Source organism: Opisthorchis viverrini, assembly GCF_000715545.1.
Source record: "Opisthorchis viverrini unplaced genomic scaffold opera_v5_206, whole genome shotgun sequence".
Taxonomy (NCBI): domain Eukaryota; kingdom Metazoa; phylum Platyhelminthes; class Trematoda; order Opisthorchiida; family Opisthorchiidae; genus Opisthorchis; species Opisthorchis viverrini.
In genome coordinates, this window is record NW_008751862.1 from 591823 (window position 1) to 611966 (window position 20144).

A 20144-nucleotide genomic window follows, 5' to 3' on the forward strand; every position below is an offset into this window, starting at 1 on the left:
TCAGTGAGCGGATGAATGCAACGCACTCATCAGTAATGAATGAACCAGTGCGATCGACCCATCCGCATAGGCATAACACAGTGTATATCTAAGTGAAATCCGTCTTACTTTCCAGTGAAACGGGAACCAGATTCGTGTTGGAAGTTGTCGGATAACTGCAATCCTCACTTATCGGAGCCACGATCACTGCACCGTGAAGTAAATGCGAATATCAAAGCAGAACGGTTTCGCCACCGCCATGGCTGGTAGACAATATCTATTCTTGATTTAAGTTACAGTCATGTCGAAACAGGTGATGCTGAATGGTGAAGAAAGTTGACTGCTTGTTACATATATGAATAAATTCACACGACAGAATAGAAGTTTGCACAGTGTTCAAGCGCACACAACAGAGGATGTTGAAGAGTTGTGTCGTACTCACTAACCGGTGTAATACCTTGATTTACTGATGTACTATATCACTCATTATCGTCATTGGTTGTGGCCTGACCACCTGATACGCCACTGTGGGCCCGATTTCACCCCTACCCAAACACATCCTGAACTATACCAACCAAACTATCCGTTTCGTTTAAGGTTAGTTAGACAAATCTGGTATAGCTGCGAGTGCGAGCTTGAAGTTTGTAGCAGTACAATCATGAAGGGTCACGTGATATCGGCAACATAAACAGGTGTCTAGTTGCGTGTATTCGCTAATGATGGGAAGGAACGAACTGGTTGTGTGTCAAGATAGGATCCTGATTCTGAAATCAGGCCATTGTACGCCGAAGCTATCTTCCAATTGTGATGTGCTTCGCAAGTGGCACTACGGCCCGTTACCTCACTCAAGCGTGCAGTTTTGCCCTGTACAGACAGAGGATACAGAGGGCAAGGGGATCCTATCTCCTGATACTCCTTAAATTAAACTCACGACAACACAATGAACGTAATCATAAAACGCAGAGCCGTCTTAAGTAGTGTACACTGGAAATATTAAAACGCGTCTTGCTAGAGTAGTGCTCAGCCCTTTTCTGGAGGGGATAGTTTCGTTTTTCTTTTATATCAGTGGGAAAATTGCAAAGTTTAAAAACTGATTATAAGAGGGGGCCCAAATGGGAGTCCTTCACATAGGTTAGTGTGAAAGATCCGGGAAAAAAACGAGTGCACGACCAAAACCATTGAACTTTCTCCGTTATCCCAACTTCGAGTCCCCATATGGAATACTGTATGCTGGCTACTTTTCAGAAATATTACACACACAGTTAGAGTTACACACGAAAGCGTAAGCTATGGTCTTACTAATTTGAGAATCAAATGAAACTCAACAGAATTTTTCGTACGCTTTCCCGCATCAGAACCTTTCACTAGAACCAATGATTGGACCACTCACTTTAATAACTGCCCCAGCTCCGGCTTGCACTATATCTCCTGGAATTTGTCGTAAATTGCAGCCTTCTAGACTCAAAAAGGAAAGAAGCGGTAGTGCAGCCAATTCGACGGGCAGTTGGTCCAAAGGTTTGTTGTTTTTCAGGCACAAACGAGTTAGTTGCTTCAAGTCGCCTGAAAATAAGAACTGCGATCATTAGTGCTTCAAACGGACGCAGTCAGTATAAAAAGGTTGTCTTCATCCAGCAAGCAATGTAGAGGTCAACAGGCATCATGCATTCGGATGCTCAAACTAGAATGAAAGGCAGACATAACCGGTGTTTGATAGCAAACACAATGTGGAAAGAAGACACCCCATCACTAGATAACGTTAAAATGATAAAGAATATGAGCTTCACCATCGATTTTTCCGGCTTCTGTGAATTTGATCCTTAGTGCATCGAAATCGCTTGAATACTTCGACTTCTGTTTCAATCATGGTTGGCCTATTTGGACCACCCTCATCAAATAGCAGGTGCGCTACTACACTACTAAAACAGAATGGAGGAGAGAGTGTACCTAAAAAAAGATAAAGTTTCATAGGTCGGGGAGTGTTGGAGACCAGTCGAAATGAAAGTCAACCTATTTACTGCGGTCCATGTCTGTGCAGGAAAGCCTACTGTAAGGTACGCCGGGCCCTGAAGCATGTCTGATGAAGGATGAACGTTGTAGCCTTCTAGCTTCCATCGTGTCAGGCCTACCCGCCACCTACCGGAATGTTGAGTTCACAAGCCAAAAAGCAAGGAACAACTTGGAGTCAGATCAACAAAGCTCACAAGCCGGAATCGAGACGGGTCAAGGAAGGGGATCACTTCAGCATCAACATGTTATCTTTCAAACCATTATGCATCTAGCGTTAAATGACCTACACAGTAATTTCATCCTTTTGCTGTTTTCAGTGTTCCTTTACCAATGTCTTCTACAGTGAACTGTGTGGCTGCAGTGCACAATCCCAACTGGTCTCTTGCACCTAAACAGTCTTTTGTCGAGTTCAGTGTCTAACTACTTGTACTTTTAGACTGATAAACCTTTCTGTTTCCTTCAATCTTAGTCACATTTGACAGAGCTTCATCTCACCCCTACGGTGCTCATGGTTACTTTATCTCTTTCCCGGGACTACGTGAGGAAGATTACTGTCTAAAAGCAGCGTTGTGAAAACACCATTCCAGGCAGAGTGGAATCTCAGGGAATGCCACGGTTGAGTTCGTTGGAAGCAGACATCTTGCCGCTTGTTACGACTTTGTCAAATTTATTCTCGCCGACATTAGCCAGTTTCTCTTCAACCACTTAATAAAAATACCCTCATGTCGTGCGCCCGTCACATGAACAAATTGTGCGCGCCGGGACTCGTACTTGCTGAAGTCCTGTTGCCCTTTATTGGACTATTTTCATTATCTACATCGGCGCGGTCGTAAGCTTGCGCGCTGAAAATTCACCTTAGGGGGCACAAGACTATACTAGCAGCAGTCGAGGGTTCATGAGGGCTTGCAACCCTGCATGGCTTGAACAGGACTTCTGGACTTCATACGTAACTAAGCACATATCCTTGCTCAAATAGTTCAGTAGGCAGTAAGTGTACCACACATATTTTAATAGCTATTCACGCGCTTCACAGAAATCGTGAACCACTTAACTACTCCGAATCGGTCAAATTCCCCCACAGATTTGTTACACAAATGTGTGAGGGTGATTCGACAACAGCTCTCTTTCAGAAAAAGACATCCTTCAGTGGGTCCCTTAAAGTGCACCTAGAGAGTAAACGCCCACTGAGTAAAGATCATTTCCGATCGACTCCATTAGGAGAAGAAGGAAAGTAACTATATCCACTATCGCATAAGATAATATACTGCTTAGAGGCGTGATATTATGATCGTTTCCAATTTCCCCCATGATAAAGGGGTTTTCTTGACTGAGGGACAACGTTTATGATGATCTGTTTGCTTTCGTAGTAAAGGTACCAATATGCAACTGTGATTATCAACATAATCACAGTTATAATTAAAATTCAGTAGGATAAATGGAATAACGAAGATCTAAGGAATTGCAAAAAAACACTTTCCCGAAAAAACTATATTCTTCAAAGCCGAGAATCGAACACTCTAGTGCACTGGCACAGCAAACCGGTACACTAAGAGATCAGCCAGAAATAATGTGAGCTATTAAACAAGAAACCTCCGGGTGGTTGCAAAACATATTTTCATCAGGAATTTAGAAATGTTGTGCTATTGTCTGCCTAAGCGTTTGTATGAATGTGCACAAGTGGGTACCTTGGTCGCTGCACCAGTTTTACGTGCACGCGTACAGGTGTTCAACACAAACATATTCCAAGTGATCCGAGCAGCAATAAACTTGTTTGCCCACAATCAAAACTGATTACTCTGATCATTTCCAAGTCTGCTCAGCGTTTCGGACTCGGTGAGGGGAATGAAACACAGGGTGCCAGCGAATGCACAAGCTCAACAATGCTAAGGATGGTAGCGACACGACAGAAACTACATGTACATGTAATTGACTCCGAAATTAAATAACTAAACAGCCTTAATTTCAAGTAAGAAAGTACTGATTGATTGGTCTGAGTAATCGTCGATTCTAGCATATGGGTCTTGATGTGCTAACGTGCTTTAAAAGGTCTCAATTAGTGTGCTTGTGGATGGTCCCCCCAAAAAGTTTAACTTTCAGTGTTCGTAGATTACAGGAAGCGAAAAGAGGACCGACACAGGTGGTCCTAGTTCAGAGGTGTCTTCTGTCGGAGAAAGCTTTATCTCACATAAAGGTAGGTGGTCATTCTCATGCGTCATTTTTTAATAACACTGCAGTACATCAGCAATGTTATGAAGATATTCGTTCCTCCAGTCTGCGTGAGGCTCCAAAAACTGGCCATTCATGTCCAGCTTTTTTGGAAGAGGCCTCACCGAAAGGGAATCTTTTTAAATGGAGTGGTGATATCACCGAAATTTGCTGCATTGTGAAATCCTGGGCAATAATTCTTTCGAAAACACTGCACTCAGTAGGATTTCTACGTATATAGAACGCGATTCTAGCTCCTGGCGAATGACAAGTTTGTGTGGATATCCTAGATATTTCACTTCGTTTGGTGACCTGAGGTCCCACGGCTTATTCACTATTTCTGAATACTCTCATCGCATACTAGAGAAAACAGGATCAGTGAACGCCATCTTTTGAAGTGGGACATTTTTAGCGAGTTCATTGCTTTATGAGGACCCATCTAGAGAGGAAACTCTACCTCGCTCCCATCATTTGATATTCAGAAAACAATCTAAATAGTTACGTGCCATTGAAACAAAAATTATATTCCCGGCTTCCCAGCCACATCGAGAACAAACCAAGGCGGTATGTGGTCACTTATTGGAGCACAGCTCACGTGAAACCTTTTCCGCAAGTTCTTCCTTCTTGTCAATATCGACAGGGTATTCAAACCTGTGAAGATCTGAGGTGGTCTTTGTTAGGAGTTGGTGACGGTCTTCAAAAGATTGTGCAGTCATTTAATCAGACTACAGTGCTCTTGATTGTGGGTCATCTCGATTGGACAACACTCATTCAAGGGAATCTTCAGCGAACCTTCAGAACTGAGAACCCCAAGGTAAACACGTCATACGTTGTTTCAACTGAGAGAGTAGTTAAAGTTTACGGTACGTAACAAGTATCAAAGCCGACCTCAAACCTCAAACCGAAAAGCACCTGAATGGGAACTGAAAATTTGTTACGGTTGATCAGACGATATTTTTGCGTCATAATTTGAGGCATCAAAATTTTTGCTACAGAAACCTCAGAGATAATCACTTCGAGTGGCTTGATAAATTAGAAAATATGAAATAAACAAACAAACTCACCTATCTGCGTTGGAAGACGTTGAATCATATTATCTTCTAGCTTGAGGCTCGTGAGGTTGTGCAGATTTCTAAAAGATAACGAAAACTAGGAGGGTTGGAATAGGCAGCCAGACGGAAGGCCCAAACATATAGAAGAGCAGCCCCGGAACCTAAATCTGCCTAACTTTTTGTAGGATAAAAACCACCGTCCTATGAAGTTTGTACAGATGACAGAGTTAAGTGTGGGTAATGTGGTAGAGACTGTTTAAAATGGCTTGCCGAATGGTCCAAAGTTCAGGTTATTTTTAATGCGGACATTTCTTCATACTCACCACTGAACCTCTTTAATGACCAGCCTACTACCACGTCGGATGGACAGAGTTTAAACGAATTTTATCAGATCCGTGATCAGATCTTTTAAAATGAAACTACACAAGAACTTGCCATCGACTCCTCAATATTATTAAAGGATTCAGTTTCTTCTGAATGAGAAAACATCCTTTATGCAAACATCATGGCGTCACTTGATCGTTCTGACAAAATCAGCTGTAGAATAATAAAGCGAAGCAGTAACACAACCTTCCAGCTCTTCTAAGTTAGGTTCGTCATAGGACGTAACAGAAGGGGCATGCATGAAAAACTTGATTCCTTGGGGAAACTGACGCATTTTAAAGGAACAGCACACAAAAGTCAAAGAAAATTTTGCCCCCGTTGTAGTTAACTGATGGAAGTAATCATTGAGAATCGCTGCGAGAACAGAGAGCAATGGGCAAAAACCATCGCCAATACGAAACACCAAGACACCTACTAATACCGATGACGCAAAGTCCCGAGTAATGGAGTTACACTTTAGAATGATCAATTAGATATACCTTAGCACCCAAAAGGTCGCTTATTTCAAGGAAAGATTATTCTTTTTTTAATGGTCATGCTTGCAGGGTGTTCAGTTGCTAGGATCTATCAATGTATTTCATTCACGATGGTAGGACCATATCTTGTTTAAGCGCTAGTCAATCGCATTCCTGATCAACCACTCATGACCGAAAGGCAACGTAATCAGCTACCAACGAGCAGATGGCAGGTTCACATTGACCTAGAGATTTTTTTAGATGTGCTGTGATGATATTCTCCATAAAACTGAAAAAGCTGTATTTTGCTTGTCCAATTCTCAGCATAGACTGGCTCAAAGGGTGGAATCCATCAGTTCGAAGTGGTCGAGACTGTCGCACGCTGAACTTAGCTTTGCGACGCCTCGAAGTTCTCACTGTTACGGCGGGTGATTGTGACTTGAAAAAATATCAGCATCCAAGTAAACTCACCCGATTGCGCAAGGAATTCTGGTGAGGCGGTTCGCATCCAAATTTAACACTCGAAGATTTTCCAATTCCCCAATACTCTTTGGCAAATGAGTGATGTGATTGAATTCCAAATTGAGTTTGACCAATCGGGTTAGTTTTCCTATGGAAACTGGGAGTTCCTAAGACGTGAAAATCTTTGTTAGATTATCATCAGTGGGACGGCAGGAAAACAGTATTTAAAAAAGCAAATTTTCCAAGTAGCCGATTTGACCTGAGCAACTCACATTTGTGTGAATTTTCCACTATAAAAAGAGGAAGCTGGCACATACTTCATCTGACTTTTCATATTTAAATGATAGCACCAATGTCACGATGTATCATCCCAAAACCGGCATTTGCACCCTAGAGGACAAACTGAAGTGAAGCAAGTGAACAAAATACTTTACTTTATTTCGGCGAGTTTCCTGTCACCTTTTGTTCAGCAACGTTTTTTTTCATTCATGTTAACTGATTGACCTCACCAGGAGTTTCAAAAAAGACTTTCCCAGTTCCAGTTTCATAAGGTTATCCACGACATAGACACACAAGTGTTGATTGCCGAATAGTGATAATTAGCTATTGTATCGATTAAGTGAAAATAACAGCAAATGTTATTTGAAAAGTTTTAAGTCACATGACTGAGAGAGTTTACGTTATCACGTAACCGCATATCTGCATACATTCGTGCGTTCTAGCTAAGTGAAAATCCAACCCAAAAACAATAGCTGAAAAGCAACACTAACTCCTTCCCCATTTCGTCCTTGCGCTCATCTCGTCTATACTTCGAATGCTTAAAGAGACACTCATGCAAATTTCGTCCCTTTGCCATTTGTTTTAAGTCATTTCGGTATGAATGTGTCACTAAAATGCACACGCTGGTAGAAATATGGACATGAAGATGCCTGGCTTTATCGTACTAACCACACATGGCTCCGTCAGTGGAGTGCAACCTCCAGCAAAACCCACCAGCGAGATCTATGGCGAAGCACCGGACCGAGGATTAAGATTAAGCAAACACATACTTGTCCACCTATCGATTGTGAAGTAGTTTACAAATCCACTTCATTCTCGTACGAAAATCAGATCGACACCCACAGTTGTATGTCTGCTGCAAGATAAAATATGAATGAATGGCTTCGTACCGACTAGAAGACCGATTTGACCTTTGAGGCACAAAATGGGCGGAAGATAAGGATGTTGTGGACAGTTTTAGGCGGCTAGTAGTTAGTTCCTAGCTAATATCTACACACAAAAGATGTAATGGATGCGCGATGGTTAAAAAATAAAAGCGGTTTCAAAAATGGTCGTTGGCTCTTCGGCCCTGGAAAATTTGAGGAACCTCCACATCATGATGACTCGACTGTGACCAAGAGGAACAGTCGAACAGGAACGAGCAGCCCCAATTCTGAATTGACTTAGGAATCAGATTAGGCGTAAAGGGCTTACTCCCAGCTTTTTGTGGTCATTGTGATCCAGCCGGTATGAGTTTTGGTGTAACCTAAGGAATTCACGTGCAACTTCGGCGTCATTGTGTGCAACATAATGATGACTCATAACGGAGCACAATTTGAATATTGTTGCACGGGCTGCTTACATTTTCGAATAACTTAAACATAATCCAAAACCGCTTGCGGGTCCACCTACTGAGCAATGTATCTGGTAGATCGCATAGACGGCTGCGTCCCAGCTTCGCTCTCTATCTCTCTCACTATCTTGAATTTCGCAGTCGGCCGTTCACTATGCTCGCACTCATTCCGTATTACCAATATGATGTAAATGTGCCAGTCACCAGCTCAACTCTATCAACGACAGTAACTCTTAGAACTGACTAACATCATCATCGATAGCAAGATACCAGTGTTCAATAATAATGCTTCGCTGCCGTACAATCATGATTTGTTTGTAAGCCTATTTGTGAAGAAAAAATAAAGATGGACGGGGAAACAATTAAGTGCTACCTTACTACAATCATTCCGAGGTGGCTACACCTCTAGACAGTCATTCAGGCGATCTGAATAGGAACTAACAATACGAACAGCACTGACGTCGGTTGGCAGCCATATCTTTCAGCGTCTCTAACCAAGCGCAGTGGGGATCACGCGGTCCTCATCCTAGAAAACGAGTAGCATCAACAGGACTCGAACGTTTCTTAATATCCTTCATACCTTTCTGCCATGTCATGGTTTGGCCACTCTGATTTGGCATGAAAAGTAGCACTCTCTTCGGCAAACGGTGGTTTATAATACGCAACACACGTCCAAAACAACGCAGCTTATGATGATGGTCACACTCTTCAATGAAGGTAGCCGTTGCACAACCGAAAACTCGCTTTCTAATTGCCTCGTCACGGGTTCGTCGACACCAGTCCACACGAGTTATGGTTCTGAGACAACGATTGTCGAACACATGAAAACGTCTCATTTCGGCTGCTTGAACAGGCCACGTCTCACAGCCATACAACGAAACAGCCCTCACTATAGCTTGATATACAAGTCTATTGAGATTCAGGGATACACCACTTTGACGCCATAGGTATCTCAACTTAGAAAACGCGACCCGGGTCTTAGAGATTCCGGTACTGTCACACTACACTCAGAACTAGTACAACTCCCCTGGATTGTAAGTGGCGTGTTCAGTGATTGCATGTCCAGGAGCATGACCTGACTATACTGATTGTACTTTAGTGCGGTTTACATGGATAGTTTGCAATAAACTAGTCCGTTCGAGGCTTACCATCACTTTCTTGCAGAGAATAGTTCAGTGTTTGATCAACCACCGTAGTCTCAACACTGGTGTGCAAAGGCTTTCAGACTCCTTTTGGACTGGGTATAAACCCAATTCAGTGTAGTAAATGCGTCCATACGGCGAAACGATGAACGCTTGAAACACAGGTTGCCCATATCAAAAGATGTCAAGTTAACAAGACCGCAAAGGCGGGAAAAATCTTTGTGTCGTTATATCAAGTTAACTGCTTCGGTGGGCCCAAGTTGAGGACAAACTTTTAAAACTATCTAGGCTGTTCTGTCCTCCAGAAAAAGATAGCATACATAACACGAAAGAGCAGATTTATTTTAGTATTTTACACTTAGTTACTCTTCAAGAACATTTGGCACTAAGCAGCTTTCAGGCAACTCGCAATGACTGTAAAATATATCCGCTGGTTGATATGATTTTTGGCAAATTCAGCATAGAGTACGCCAGTCAGGTATGATATGATCTTTTTTCAGAAAACCTGTTTGTCGACAACCAGTTTTCACTTCTCTGCGATCGCAGATTGTACAAGCATGTTGTAAGCTTAGTGTCATTGTTCACCTGCAGTTTTGCACCTCAAACCTCGAACATTGATAGTCCCAGTGAATATGTTTATTCAAAGCTCAGTGTATAATGTGTATAATGATACAGTTTGATCAAGATGTTCCAGTGTGCGGCGTTTGCCCGGGTTTTGGTGTGGTGGGAGTAAGCCTTTACCCACCTGTCTAGCTGTGTATATTGCTGATGAGGCATACGAGTAGTCTGGTATCCAAGCTGCGTCCCCGCAGCTGGAGGTGGAGTTTATTAGTCAAATTGTCAAGCCGCTTTGTAGTGTTCTTTTACTATGGTATAATAGTAAATGAATATCCATAAAAGTCCAAGAGGACGCGTGAGAATTTTCAACTTTTGAAAACCAAGTGCATACGAAATATTGACTTTCGTATCTACTGTCTCGTAACCATTCAACGAAAGACTTTCCTCCTTTAACCGGTAGTGGACTGCTCAGAGGTGTCTTGTATACTACTGTGATAAACAGTCCAAAGCGCTTAACCAAGAAATCACCCAGTCGGCGCTTAATCTGCTGCGCCTCAAAAGGACGTAAAGGCCCGTGTGGTTGGGTGCTCTTGGATCTGACCACACCTCTGTAGATATTCATCTTCATTTGTTAATTTTGGCGCCCAAATATCACAAATATCATAAACTTCTTATCACAAACTTACAGACTTAAAAGAAACATTTGTAGAAAACCTTGCGAAAAATTCAAAGTGGGTTAAGATCAGATCAAAGTTTCGGGACAAAAATGATTGGACAGTCGTTTCAAACGTTTAAAGTGAATAAATTTGCGCGCGTTGGGAATAAAACTATACAAATATAACCAGTTCCTCCCATTGTAGGTACTCAGTTGGTACAGAATACAAACAAGCTACATTTCACTATTTCTGCCTATATAATTTGAAAATCCGTGAAAATTCACCACCTGGCTTTCGAATTATTTGCCTGTATAAGGGACGGACTGCCTTCGGTATCATTTTCACATTAAATCGCTGCTAATTTCGAGTAACATACCTCCAGGCTGAGCAGGGGGAAAAAGAGGATAATGTGAGGAAATGGTGTTTCGCCATTTACAAAAACCGCCCGACATGACTCACCGCTGTCGATGTGCATCTAAGAAGAGTCCTATTATGAAATATTGTCAAACCGCGTCTCTTCTCCCTACGTCAGTATTTCGCGGTATATGGATCGCAAATGGAAAAAGCGATTCACCGAATCGCTCGGGAAAAGTCTGTGGTATGTTCGTAATCGTGTAAGACTGGTAATTAACTAGGTACTTCATTACTGTCAACACATTTCCGGACGGATGAGACTAGAGAAGTGTAACCATCATATGGGATGATCAGGAATACAACAAAGGCTCTGGCTGGAGAACTGAGGACGTCGGCGGCAAGAGGTTCACTTATCCAAGCCATCAAAAAATGTTTTTGTCTATTCCGGTGATTGACACTCTGAAATAGGGACCAGCGGGAGCATTCGATTCATCAGATATTGCTTCACAAAAAACATTATAAATATTTGGACCAGTGAATTGATCCTCTGGTGTGCGACTTGTTCCGTTAAAGTGTATACCTTCGGCCCTGGTGTTTGGCTGAACCCAGCCTCAAAATCCTGCGAGTTGTCTCTCCTATTTGTATCTATACCCTAGTGCAACATCAGTCAGTGTCGTAGCAAACAGTTGGGAACAACTTGAGATTTTAATCAGCAACATTCAGCCGCAAATATCAGTTAATACGCCCCAGGTACAAGGAATATTGCCACAATGGATTTATTAGGTGACAGTTCTTGGCTAACCATCAGAGGCGTCCACAATTTACACAGGATTTTTCTTGTGCATCAAATGAAAAAAAGCTATATGCGGTCATAATCGAGCCAGAAAGTCTCTTTCAAACTGATCGGTTAAGTATTATCCCGAGGGTTTTCACCACCTTAACTCAGGTTCACTAACTCTTTTGAGACATCTGTTTGGTGAATCGGTTGGTAAAACTCTCATTTTCATGGTTATTAGCCGTTATTTTCCGCCTTCTTCCTGGAACACTGAAATTATTCCCTATGCACTCCAATCGAATACAGAGCTGGTGTATATGGGCATTTATTTGCAGCTAACTTCATGTAAGGACGGTCACCTCTTATCTAAATTACCGCTTTATGTGATGAAAGGGTGTATTCTGTGAATAAAAGTACATGAATTTAGGGGTTTACATGGATGATGCGTATACCGACAAAAGTATGCGGATGATATCATCACTAATTCTACAGGCCTCAAGCACGTTATTGTCTAACTCAACTTCCACTGCAGAATACGAGGTGTGGAAACAAAACAAGGCGTCGATGATCCAATAAAACTAGAAATAATCAAAGCAACCTCACCAAACATGCTACATGGCTTAAGTCAGACGTCGAAGCACGCCTCCAGCGTCAATTTCCGTGGTATTTATCATCCAAGTACAGCCACATTGAAAACTGGAGAACTTTGGTTGTCATCCGTGCTATCTATGCTGAAGCCTGCCTAAAGTACGCTTTATCGACCGAGCTCAGAAAAACATCCTCGATTAGGTGAATCTGCATTCGACCAGCGCGATTCTGGGAGTAATTTGAGTCACTAATGTGTGTGAACATGGGAAGAACACTCTATCTGGGTCGCGAGCGAATTGCACTTGGATGCAGTTCCCAAACGTGTGGCCGGCATAGCCATGCCTGCACTACTTCACCGAGCTCCCGGCTACACCAATTTTGTTTTGTCAGTAGCGAGTGACGTAAATGGTCTTTATTTGACCGCCCAGTTAGCAGCAGATAAGCGCGCTCGAGTGCTTGACGTCAGACCGTAAGTGTGAAGGAAACGCGTTTGGGCTGATAATTGTAGTTCAGTTCCAGCATTCGACAGCTGTCCAGAATGATTAGCGAGTTACATAAGGATAGAGGTTGCAATTCACGCCAACTAGGCTGGTTGCTATAGCCCAAGGGTTCTTGACTACTTATACCCTATCAGTAGGTAGTCAAAATATCAAACATACATTGAGATGGTGACCTCGTGTCAGCCCTGAAAAATGTCCTCTGTGCCCGCGCTCATCGTGGGTCAACATTGCTTATACGCACAAGAGTATGCGAGACCGCATTTAAGTGGACATAATGAGTATGCGGAAAACCGACGGTAGGGACAACGTGGGAATGCAGGTGTCGAGGAAGCGAGAATTCAATCCATACTGAGATGGGTGGCGGAATGCAGATGATTAGGTTGGATTTGCTACATCGTTTAATAACGCAGTTCAAATGATGATTGGGACGTTTTAGACCTTTCCCTATTTTCACGACCGAAACTCAGAAGATTCTCCGCTCGTAGTGATAAACAACCATTCTCAAACTACCTTGGGGTCCAGTTTCCGAACAGTATGAGTTTCATTGGAAATCCTGATACAGTGTAATCAGTCAAAGATGGCTTCCAGCTAGCTGTGCACAAGAAAGTGCTAGATTTCTTGATATGTTCAAAGCGTCTAACAAACCGATCACACTGATTCAGTCTGAACACATGCCCATTTGGATGCGATAATTTACTCGCGTCGAGCATTTTCTGGTGGAACTCCGGCGACACGCTCCACTCGCATGCCAGGTGTCTGGCGTAAACAAGCACTGCTGATATGCTCCAATAAGGGCGAAACTCTAGTAGTGCTTCCCCATTTAGTGTCAGCTCAACAGAATAATTGAACCTGGACAAGTGGAAGACTGTTGAAACGTTTACTGTGAATGTAAGATAGACATATACTATTCGCTGGATTGTGTTCCAGAGGTTATCTGGTTGTTGTTTGATTAAGCATTGATTATACTTGCGAATCGCATGTCACTTCAGCTCTGCGGATTGGATCCATACAACGCTTTAATCGATCGACAGAGATCAAAGCATCTCACCATCTGCCCCTTTGTGCCTTTTATTTCAGCTGGCCTATGCCACCCAATAAATTAGGTTCGTTCATTCGGACGAGTTGGTGTATATCATTTCCTCCATTGATCTTGGTTGCAACTGATCAGGATAGCCATAAGAGACAGGACGAGTTTCACCGTACCTCTCTCATGGCCCGAATTTGTACTGTACTACCAAGGGCGAAAATGAGAGTAGCTGAGTCTGGGACGAATAGCAATGCCTCCATAAGAAGCAGACCCTACTTTTAGTGGAGGATACTTCATGGGTTCAGTGTGACAATATATTCGACGTCTGTAGATTTTTCATGTTGCTACTCTGCGCTCCAAACAGTGATCGCATCCTGAATTACTCTAATAAAAGGTAATTTGGGCAAAGCCGCTAAATGGCGGTTTACTCTTACACCACATTGGCTTGATCAACTCTGAGGCGAAAAGGAACATGACCTAAGTGAAAAGAATGTCAGCTATGAATGCAGCGAATGCCGGTTATCGTTAGTCCGCCATTGGATAGGATAGAAAGAATAGCGCTCGACTTCGTCTGCCTACCTGTAAAAATCAATATTTTTACTAATTTTAGTTGCCAGGACAACGTTCTTATGTTAACTGGATGACAGCGTGTCTACAAAAAATATTCAGAAATCGTGTGTAGTGGTTATTTCACCCATCTTTTGAGCAAACGTAGTTGCTTTTTGTAATACTCAGTTGCTTTGTTGCAAAGCAGGCTATTCAAAAACGTATCTGGATTGACAGTGAAGTTTTAGTTAACACGGCGGCTCATTTGGAGCACTGACGCATGAAAGAATAAAAAAGTATTACTGCAATCAGATGCTGGGTTAATAAATATCAGTTCAATCCAGTCGCAAGAAGTGAACCTATGCAAAATGTATGACTGGTTTAAACAGACTGGGAAGTAGTATTTTGTCAAGAAAAATTAGCCATGAACGAAATGAGCAGAAGAACAATAGGATAAGCTTGAATTAGAAGCTATGTGCTTATAAACTAATGGACGAAAGAAGAGCATTCTTCTGCTTGACAGATTACTTGTGAACTCAAGCACATGTAAAACAGTCAATAGTTTACGTTCGTCCACTGTCTTTCATTTTGGAAACATAACTGTGACACCTTGAGATAAGCGGAGGCTGGGTACAACTGCTCCGCCAATGCCATCTGAATTATTGATCAAATAAATGAGGACGACGCACACACACAATTGATGATGAGCAAAACACGATCGAATTTTCCAAGTCTAAAAACCCATGCGTGAGACAAAAGGGCTGTGGAAAATGGCGAATGACGTCATGGGAAAACCTGAAGCAATCTTTCCAAACAAATGGACAGACAGAGGTCCATTGTCTGGACGGTAACTGGCCGATTCAAACGATTGGGTAATTTGAAACATAGGTGAAAAGGAAGTAAAAATCCGTTGAGGATGACGAGCTAGCAGTACTCAGAAGAACGTTCGAAGATTTGTTCATTGATTTCGTTGAACTAGTTGAAAGGTCTGCGTCACCAAGTTATTGACCAGAATAAAAGTAGCAAAATGATGAGCCATATTCAGTCACACCAAATGTAACAACCTGTACCTTGGAAAAAATTAGAAAGTGTAGGCATGCGAATAGAAACAACGCATTCCGTGAAGAGATTAATAACTATCCTAGACCTCCATACATGAAGAGCAGAAAAGACAAAAATTTAACTTGTAAAAAGGATACAAGACAAGGAACAGAATTCTTGGGATTTCATGACCGACTCGATTAACCGACATGCTACATCGGATCCAAGCTACGCCTCTCTGCAGGAAAACGTTCGGTGACTGAACCGGAATATTCAAATGAGCTCGGAGACCGGATGAACATATCAAAAGATTAGAAGCCCCCTCATTGCTTTGAGTTTGGAGAGGTCAGGCCACAGCTCAGACCAATAAGTGAAAGTTGAAGGAAGCCGGTTCAAGGTTCTCACGAACGTCGACCAATCAGATTACAAGATCACCCAAACGAATGAAACCATAAGCACACACTCATCAGCATTGCCATTGAAGTGACGCACTACTACGGCACACAACTTAGCATCGGTGATTTCTTCTTTACTGATAATGAAACATATGCGGCCAAAAATCATCAGTACAATGAAGAAACCAACGACCATCAAAACTAAGTGAGTTGTCAGCAGTGTACACAATAGCAGATCAGAACGAATCAATGGCTGTCCTCAGTTTTTGAGCACCCTGATCTAGCGAGATTAGTTTTTAGTATTGTGGGATTCCCAATACAGTTTTTTCGAATGTCAATAAAACTTCTGACCACTTTTGGACGTTGGCCATAGAATACTAGTTTTGACGTTGCAAAAATTGGCAACCTGCGTAATTTTGATATGCAGTATTGCAACTCAACAAATTCAGTCACCATCAACGCAAAATCGGTCGAAGGTGGGTACATATATTCTCCATGCAATCAATCGGTCACGAAGAGATGGGGCTTTACCATGGTGTGACGGTTTGTCTGTCTCCGTGACCCAATGAGGTATATTGGGGCTGTCGGCGCGACAAACACAGAGTATCCCATACCGGACAGGTCAGTGGTTAGAGGTCTGACCCTGTCCTGGCCCTACGGGCTTGGGTTTGGAATATGTGGAACGAATCATTCTGCAAAAATGAAAACGCCCTTGCATTTCCCGCCAACAACTGTTGCATCGCAGTCAGGCTTTTGGGCCTTGGCAGTATCCCATTCCCCTCACAACTTGTATACGTACAAGTTCAATCATGCCACATCGGTCGTCATGTGATGACACCAATCTGGTATCAGGCTTTTGGGCCTTGGCAGTATCCCATCCCCCTCACAACTTGTATACGTACAAGTACAATCATGCCACATCAGTCGTCATGTGATGACACCAGTCTGGTCGCCTCCTTCAGGTGCTAGAACAACGCCATATGTACAAATAACCCAAAAATTAAGCAATCCTGGATTTCTACGTCACATTCGACTCGATTCACAAGTCTGTTCTCGTTGACACGCTTGCCCATTAAAGACTACCCCGAAATTTTGTGAAGACAATAAGTTCTTTGTATTCTCAGGCGTCTAAACGTGTGAGAGCATACGGAGAGCCCTCCAAAAGCTTTCGTACACAAAGCGGTGTCCGTCAGGGTTGCCCAATAGCTCTATTGTTATTTAATTTCGTAATCGACGATATAATGAGAGGAATGCTAGAATATCTTCAAACCGGTGTCCAAACAGTTTGCATCAAGAACATTGTAAATCTGGAATATGCAAATATGTTCGAAGAGGAGAAGAAGCCGCAGGTGATTATGGATGAACTGGACAACAACTGACTACGCCACTCACAGTCCAGGGAGACACTCGAAGTTGTGGAGCGTTTTACGTACCTTGAAATTTGTATTATTTCTGAGTGTAGCATGGTAGATTAAAATGATAAATAATAATCGTCCAGCATTAGCACTCTTTTGGTGCCTTGCCGCCATGCCACTCGAAGGAAGCACGAGGGCTGGGATACTGACAAGTTGCCCAAGCCTAGAGAGGGGAAGTCGAGGAGCAGGGATCTGAAAGGCTCAGGTCGCGTTCGCTGATTTGAGACACCTATGGTGTCCCTTAATCTAGAGGGACGTGTGTCTCAGGTTACGTTATGGAAGGTTTTGTTGTATGACTGAGACCGCCTGGTTAGATATTCGTCAATCGTTGTCTCAGAACCGTAGCTTGTATGGGTGTTAGATATTCGTCAATCGTTGTCTCAGAATCGTAGCTTGTATGGGCTTGTGTCAGAGAATCCTTAACGAGGCAATTAGAAGGCGAGTTTTTGGTTGTACAGTAGGAACTTCCATTGAAATGTTTGTCCGGCACCAGAAGCTGCGTTGGTTAGGCCATGTATTGCGCACTTCGAACCATCGTTTTGCTGAAGAGAATGCTGTTTTCCCTGCCAAACTTTGAGCGACGGAAGCAGAAAGGTGGCCAATCCTTGACCTGGCAGAGGGGTGTGAAGGAGCTTACGAAACGTTTGGGTGCTGTCGATGCTACTCGCCACGATATCCTCACTGCGACTGGTTGGACACGTTGCAGGATAAGGCTTGTAGTCGACATCAGCGGCGTTCTTGCTGTTAGTTTCTATCCAGATTGCTTGAATGAGTATCTGGAGATGTAGACACTAGCACTGAGTCCCTTCCTCATTCAATTTTAGTCTTTTCTTCGCAATAAGGCTTTCAAATAAATCAAGGTAATCCGACAGCGAAGCATCATCCCTGAGCACTGATGTTATGATGTCGATGATGATAAGGACTTAATCGGTCAACAATTAAGGATACGTAGCGTAGACAGTGACACTTTAACTTACCGCTCCACCCATGTGATCTGTTTGTTTGTCTCACAGCTAACTTGGAAAGTAGATAGTGCCACGGAATCGGGCATTTAAGATCTGCTTAGTCCAAAAGTGTCACTAAATGTCCATCTGAAATGAACGTTCTTCACAATTTTTCCTTTTTGTTCGTTTATTCTCATATACATGTAACACGCCGGCCTTTCTTCTCCTGTATAAGCATAATTCGACTAGCACAGAATGTGGTTGATGAAACACCCTAACTGCGGTTAGTTAAGCCAAATGAGTGTCTCGTTATGCCGCCGATTCCACTCCAATAGTTCAAATTAGGGAAGGCTGTATCTAACGCATGAGTAAAGCAGCCATTAAGACTGTTCCAAGGACCATACGACAAATCGCTTCACCCAGTTATATGTGGACAGGTCACACCAGGTCCAGGATGAACCACATACTTGGAGAGATACACAGACACGTAAGCGAATATCTGTGCTCATACATTTCATTTAACATTCAATGCATATCCGTAGTTGCTTCGAGTTCTCAACTAAATTAGTACGCCAGACAAGGGAGTGATAAATTGGTTTGATTTGTTTACGTCCCATAGCAAACTGACAACTGGCACCATAGAACATTTTCGACTATCAGCTTCCTACAAGAAAAGAAGTGATGTATACAGATTCCTCTCTACTGAAAATTCTCTCCAAAGATTGAATCTAGCCCGAATCTACCGCTTGTAAGCCTCATACTGCTTCCTTGAAATTCCACTTTTTGTCATTTGTCACGAAGTACTTCAGTGCTGCATTCTCCGAGTAAGAAAACTGAGGAGGCTGGAAGCTGGAATTACGATAGCATACATTTCGGATAGCTACTTGACATCAACAGGGCAAGTAATTTGTAGCTCTTTGACATTGGCTAGTCCACTAATTACTACCTCAACAACAGTACTGGTATGAACTGTTCATCAAGATTTCGGTGAATGAAAAGCCTTATCAGAATTGGAGATGATTAGCACTCTCTGCTTAGTAGCAAGGGGGACAATTTGTGTACCCTCAGCGAGCACAGTAAATGCGAAAGATGAAAACACGGGAACAGGATTAACAGCGCAGTGATCGCCTCAACAAGCGTTATCTGTATTGCAAAAAACGTCATCCAGCAGAAAAGAGAGGTCACGTATCCTGAAATTACCTGGTCTTTATTTTGGAGTATTTTAGAAAGGTTGTGGCACCAGCGAGTTAGAAATTCACGGCTATTAGTTTATTAGTTTATCTTAGCTATTGTCTATGGTACTATTCAAAACAAGGTCGCGGTGCTACCAACTACTGCTGTTACGCAAACGTTCGTACAAACATCAGATGTTGTTTCCACCTGAACTTCACTTGGTTCAAACAACACTAACTTTTCTCGTTGAAGCAGTCGTGAACTTCTTCAGAATAACTCCTCGGTAGACTCACCATCCAATATGTTTTTCAACGAATTGACCTGGTAAACATCTGTCTTCGATTCATGAGCATGGGCTGCTATCTTGTGGCCACGAATGAGGTTTACGATATTACGTAGGGTCTTGTTCAATATTTAACGCACGTGGGTTATTTAAGACCTCAGACGACTTAAAATGACTAATTCCGGAAGATCTCGGGAAGATTTATATATATATTTGTATATATAGATATATTTATATATATTATACATTCATAACTAAGGTTTGCTCCATTTTTATACATCGCATCCTTATCGCGCCGTGACATTAGAGCTCGGGAGCATTTACTGAGGGGACTGCGGCACTGCTAGATATTTGCGCTGGTACGCCATCATTGAAAGCTAGATACAAATCTTCTACCTAGCTCAGACAACAAAGAGCATGTCTGTCCCCGACCTACGGAGCTAATTCGGGATTTCTTCTGTTGGATTGTTTGTTGTTTAAATACACCGCAACACGAGCCGAAAATTGGAGGAGTAATTTATACTAAGTTGAGAGTCTGGTAGTAAAAAAGAATAAGTCAGCGATCTAGCATTCACTTAGTGGATCAGTGGA

The 20144-nt window shown here is 42.5% G+C and overlaps 1 protein-coding gene across 1 annotated transcript in view; it reads right to left on the bottom strand.

Annotated features, from left to right (window-relative positions):
- The window catches only part of T265_14500 (hypothetical protein), a gene marked incomplete at both ends in the record, with an annotated part of 29246 nt that overhangs the window by 1020 nt on the left and 8082 nt on the right, over positions 1 to 20144 (bottom strand). The window contains 3 exons of the mRNA XM_009173933.1: positions 1370 to 1539; positions 5256 to 5323; positions 6554 to 6711. Of these exons, the coding sequence (XP_009172197.1) occupies positions 1370 to 1539; positions 5256 to 5323; positions 6554 to 6711 (396 nt within the window). The remainder of the gene's footprint in view (positions 1 to 1369; positions 1540 to 5255; positions 5324 to 6553; positions 6712 to 20144) is intronic.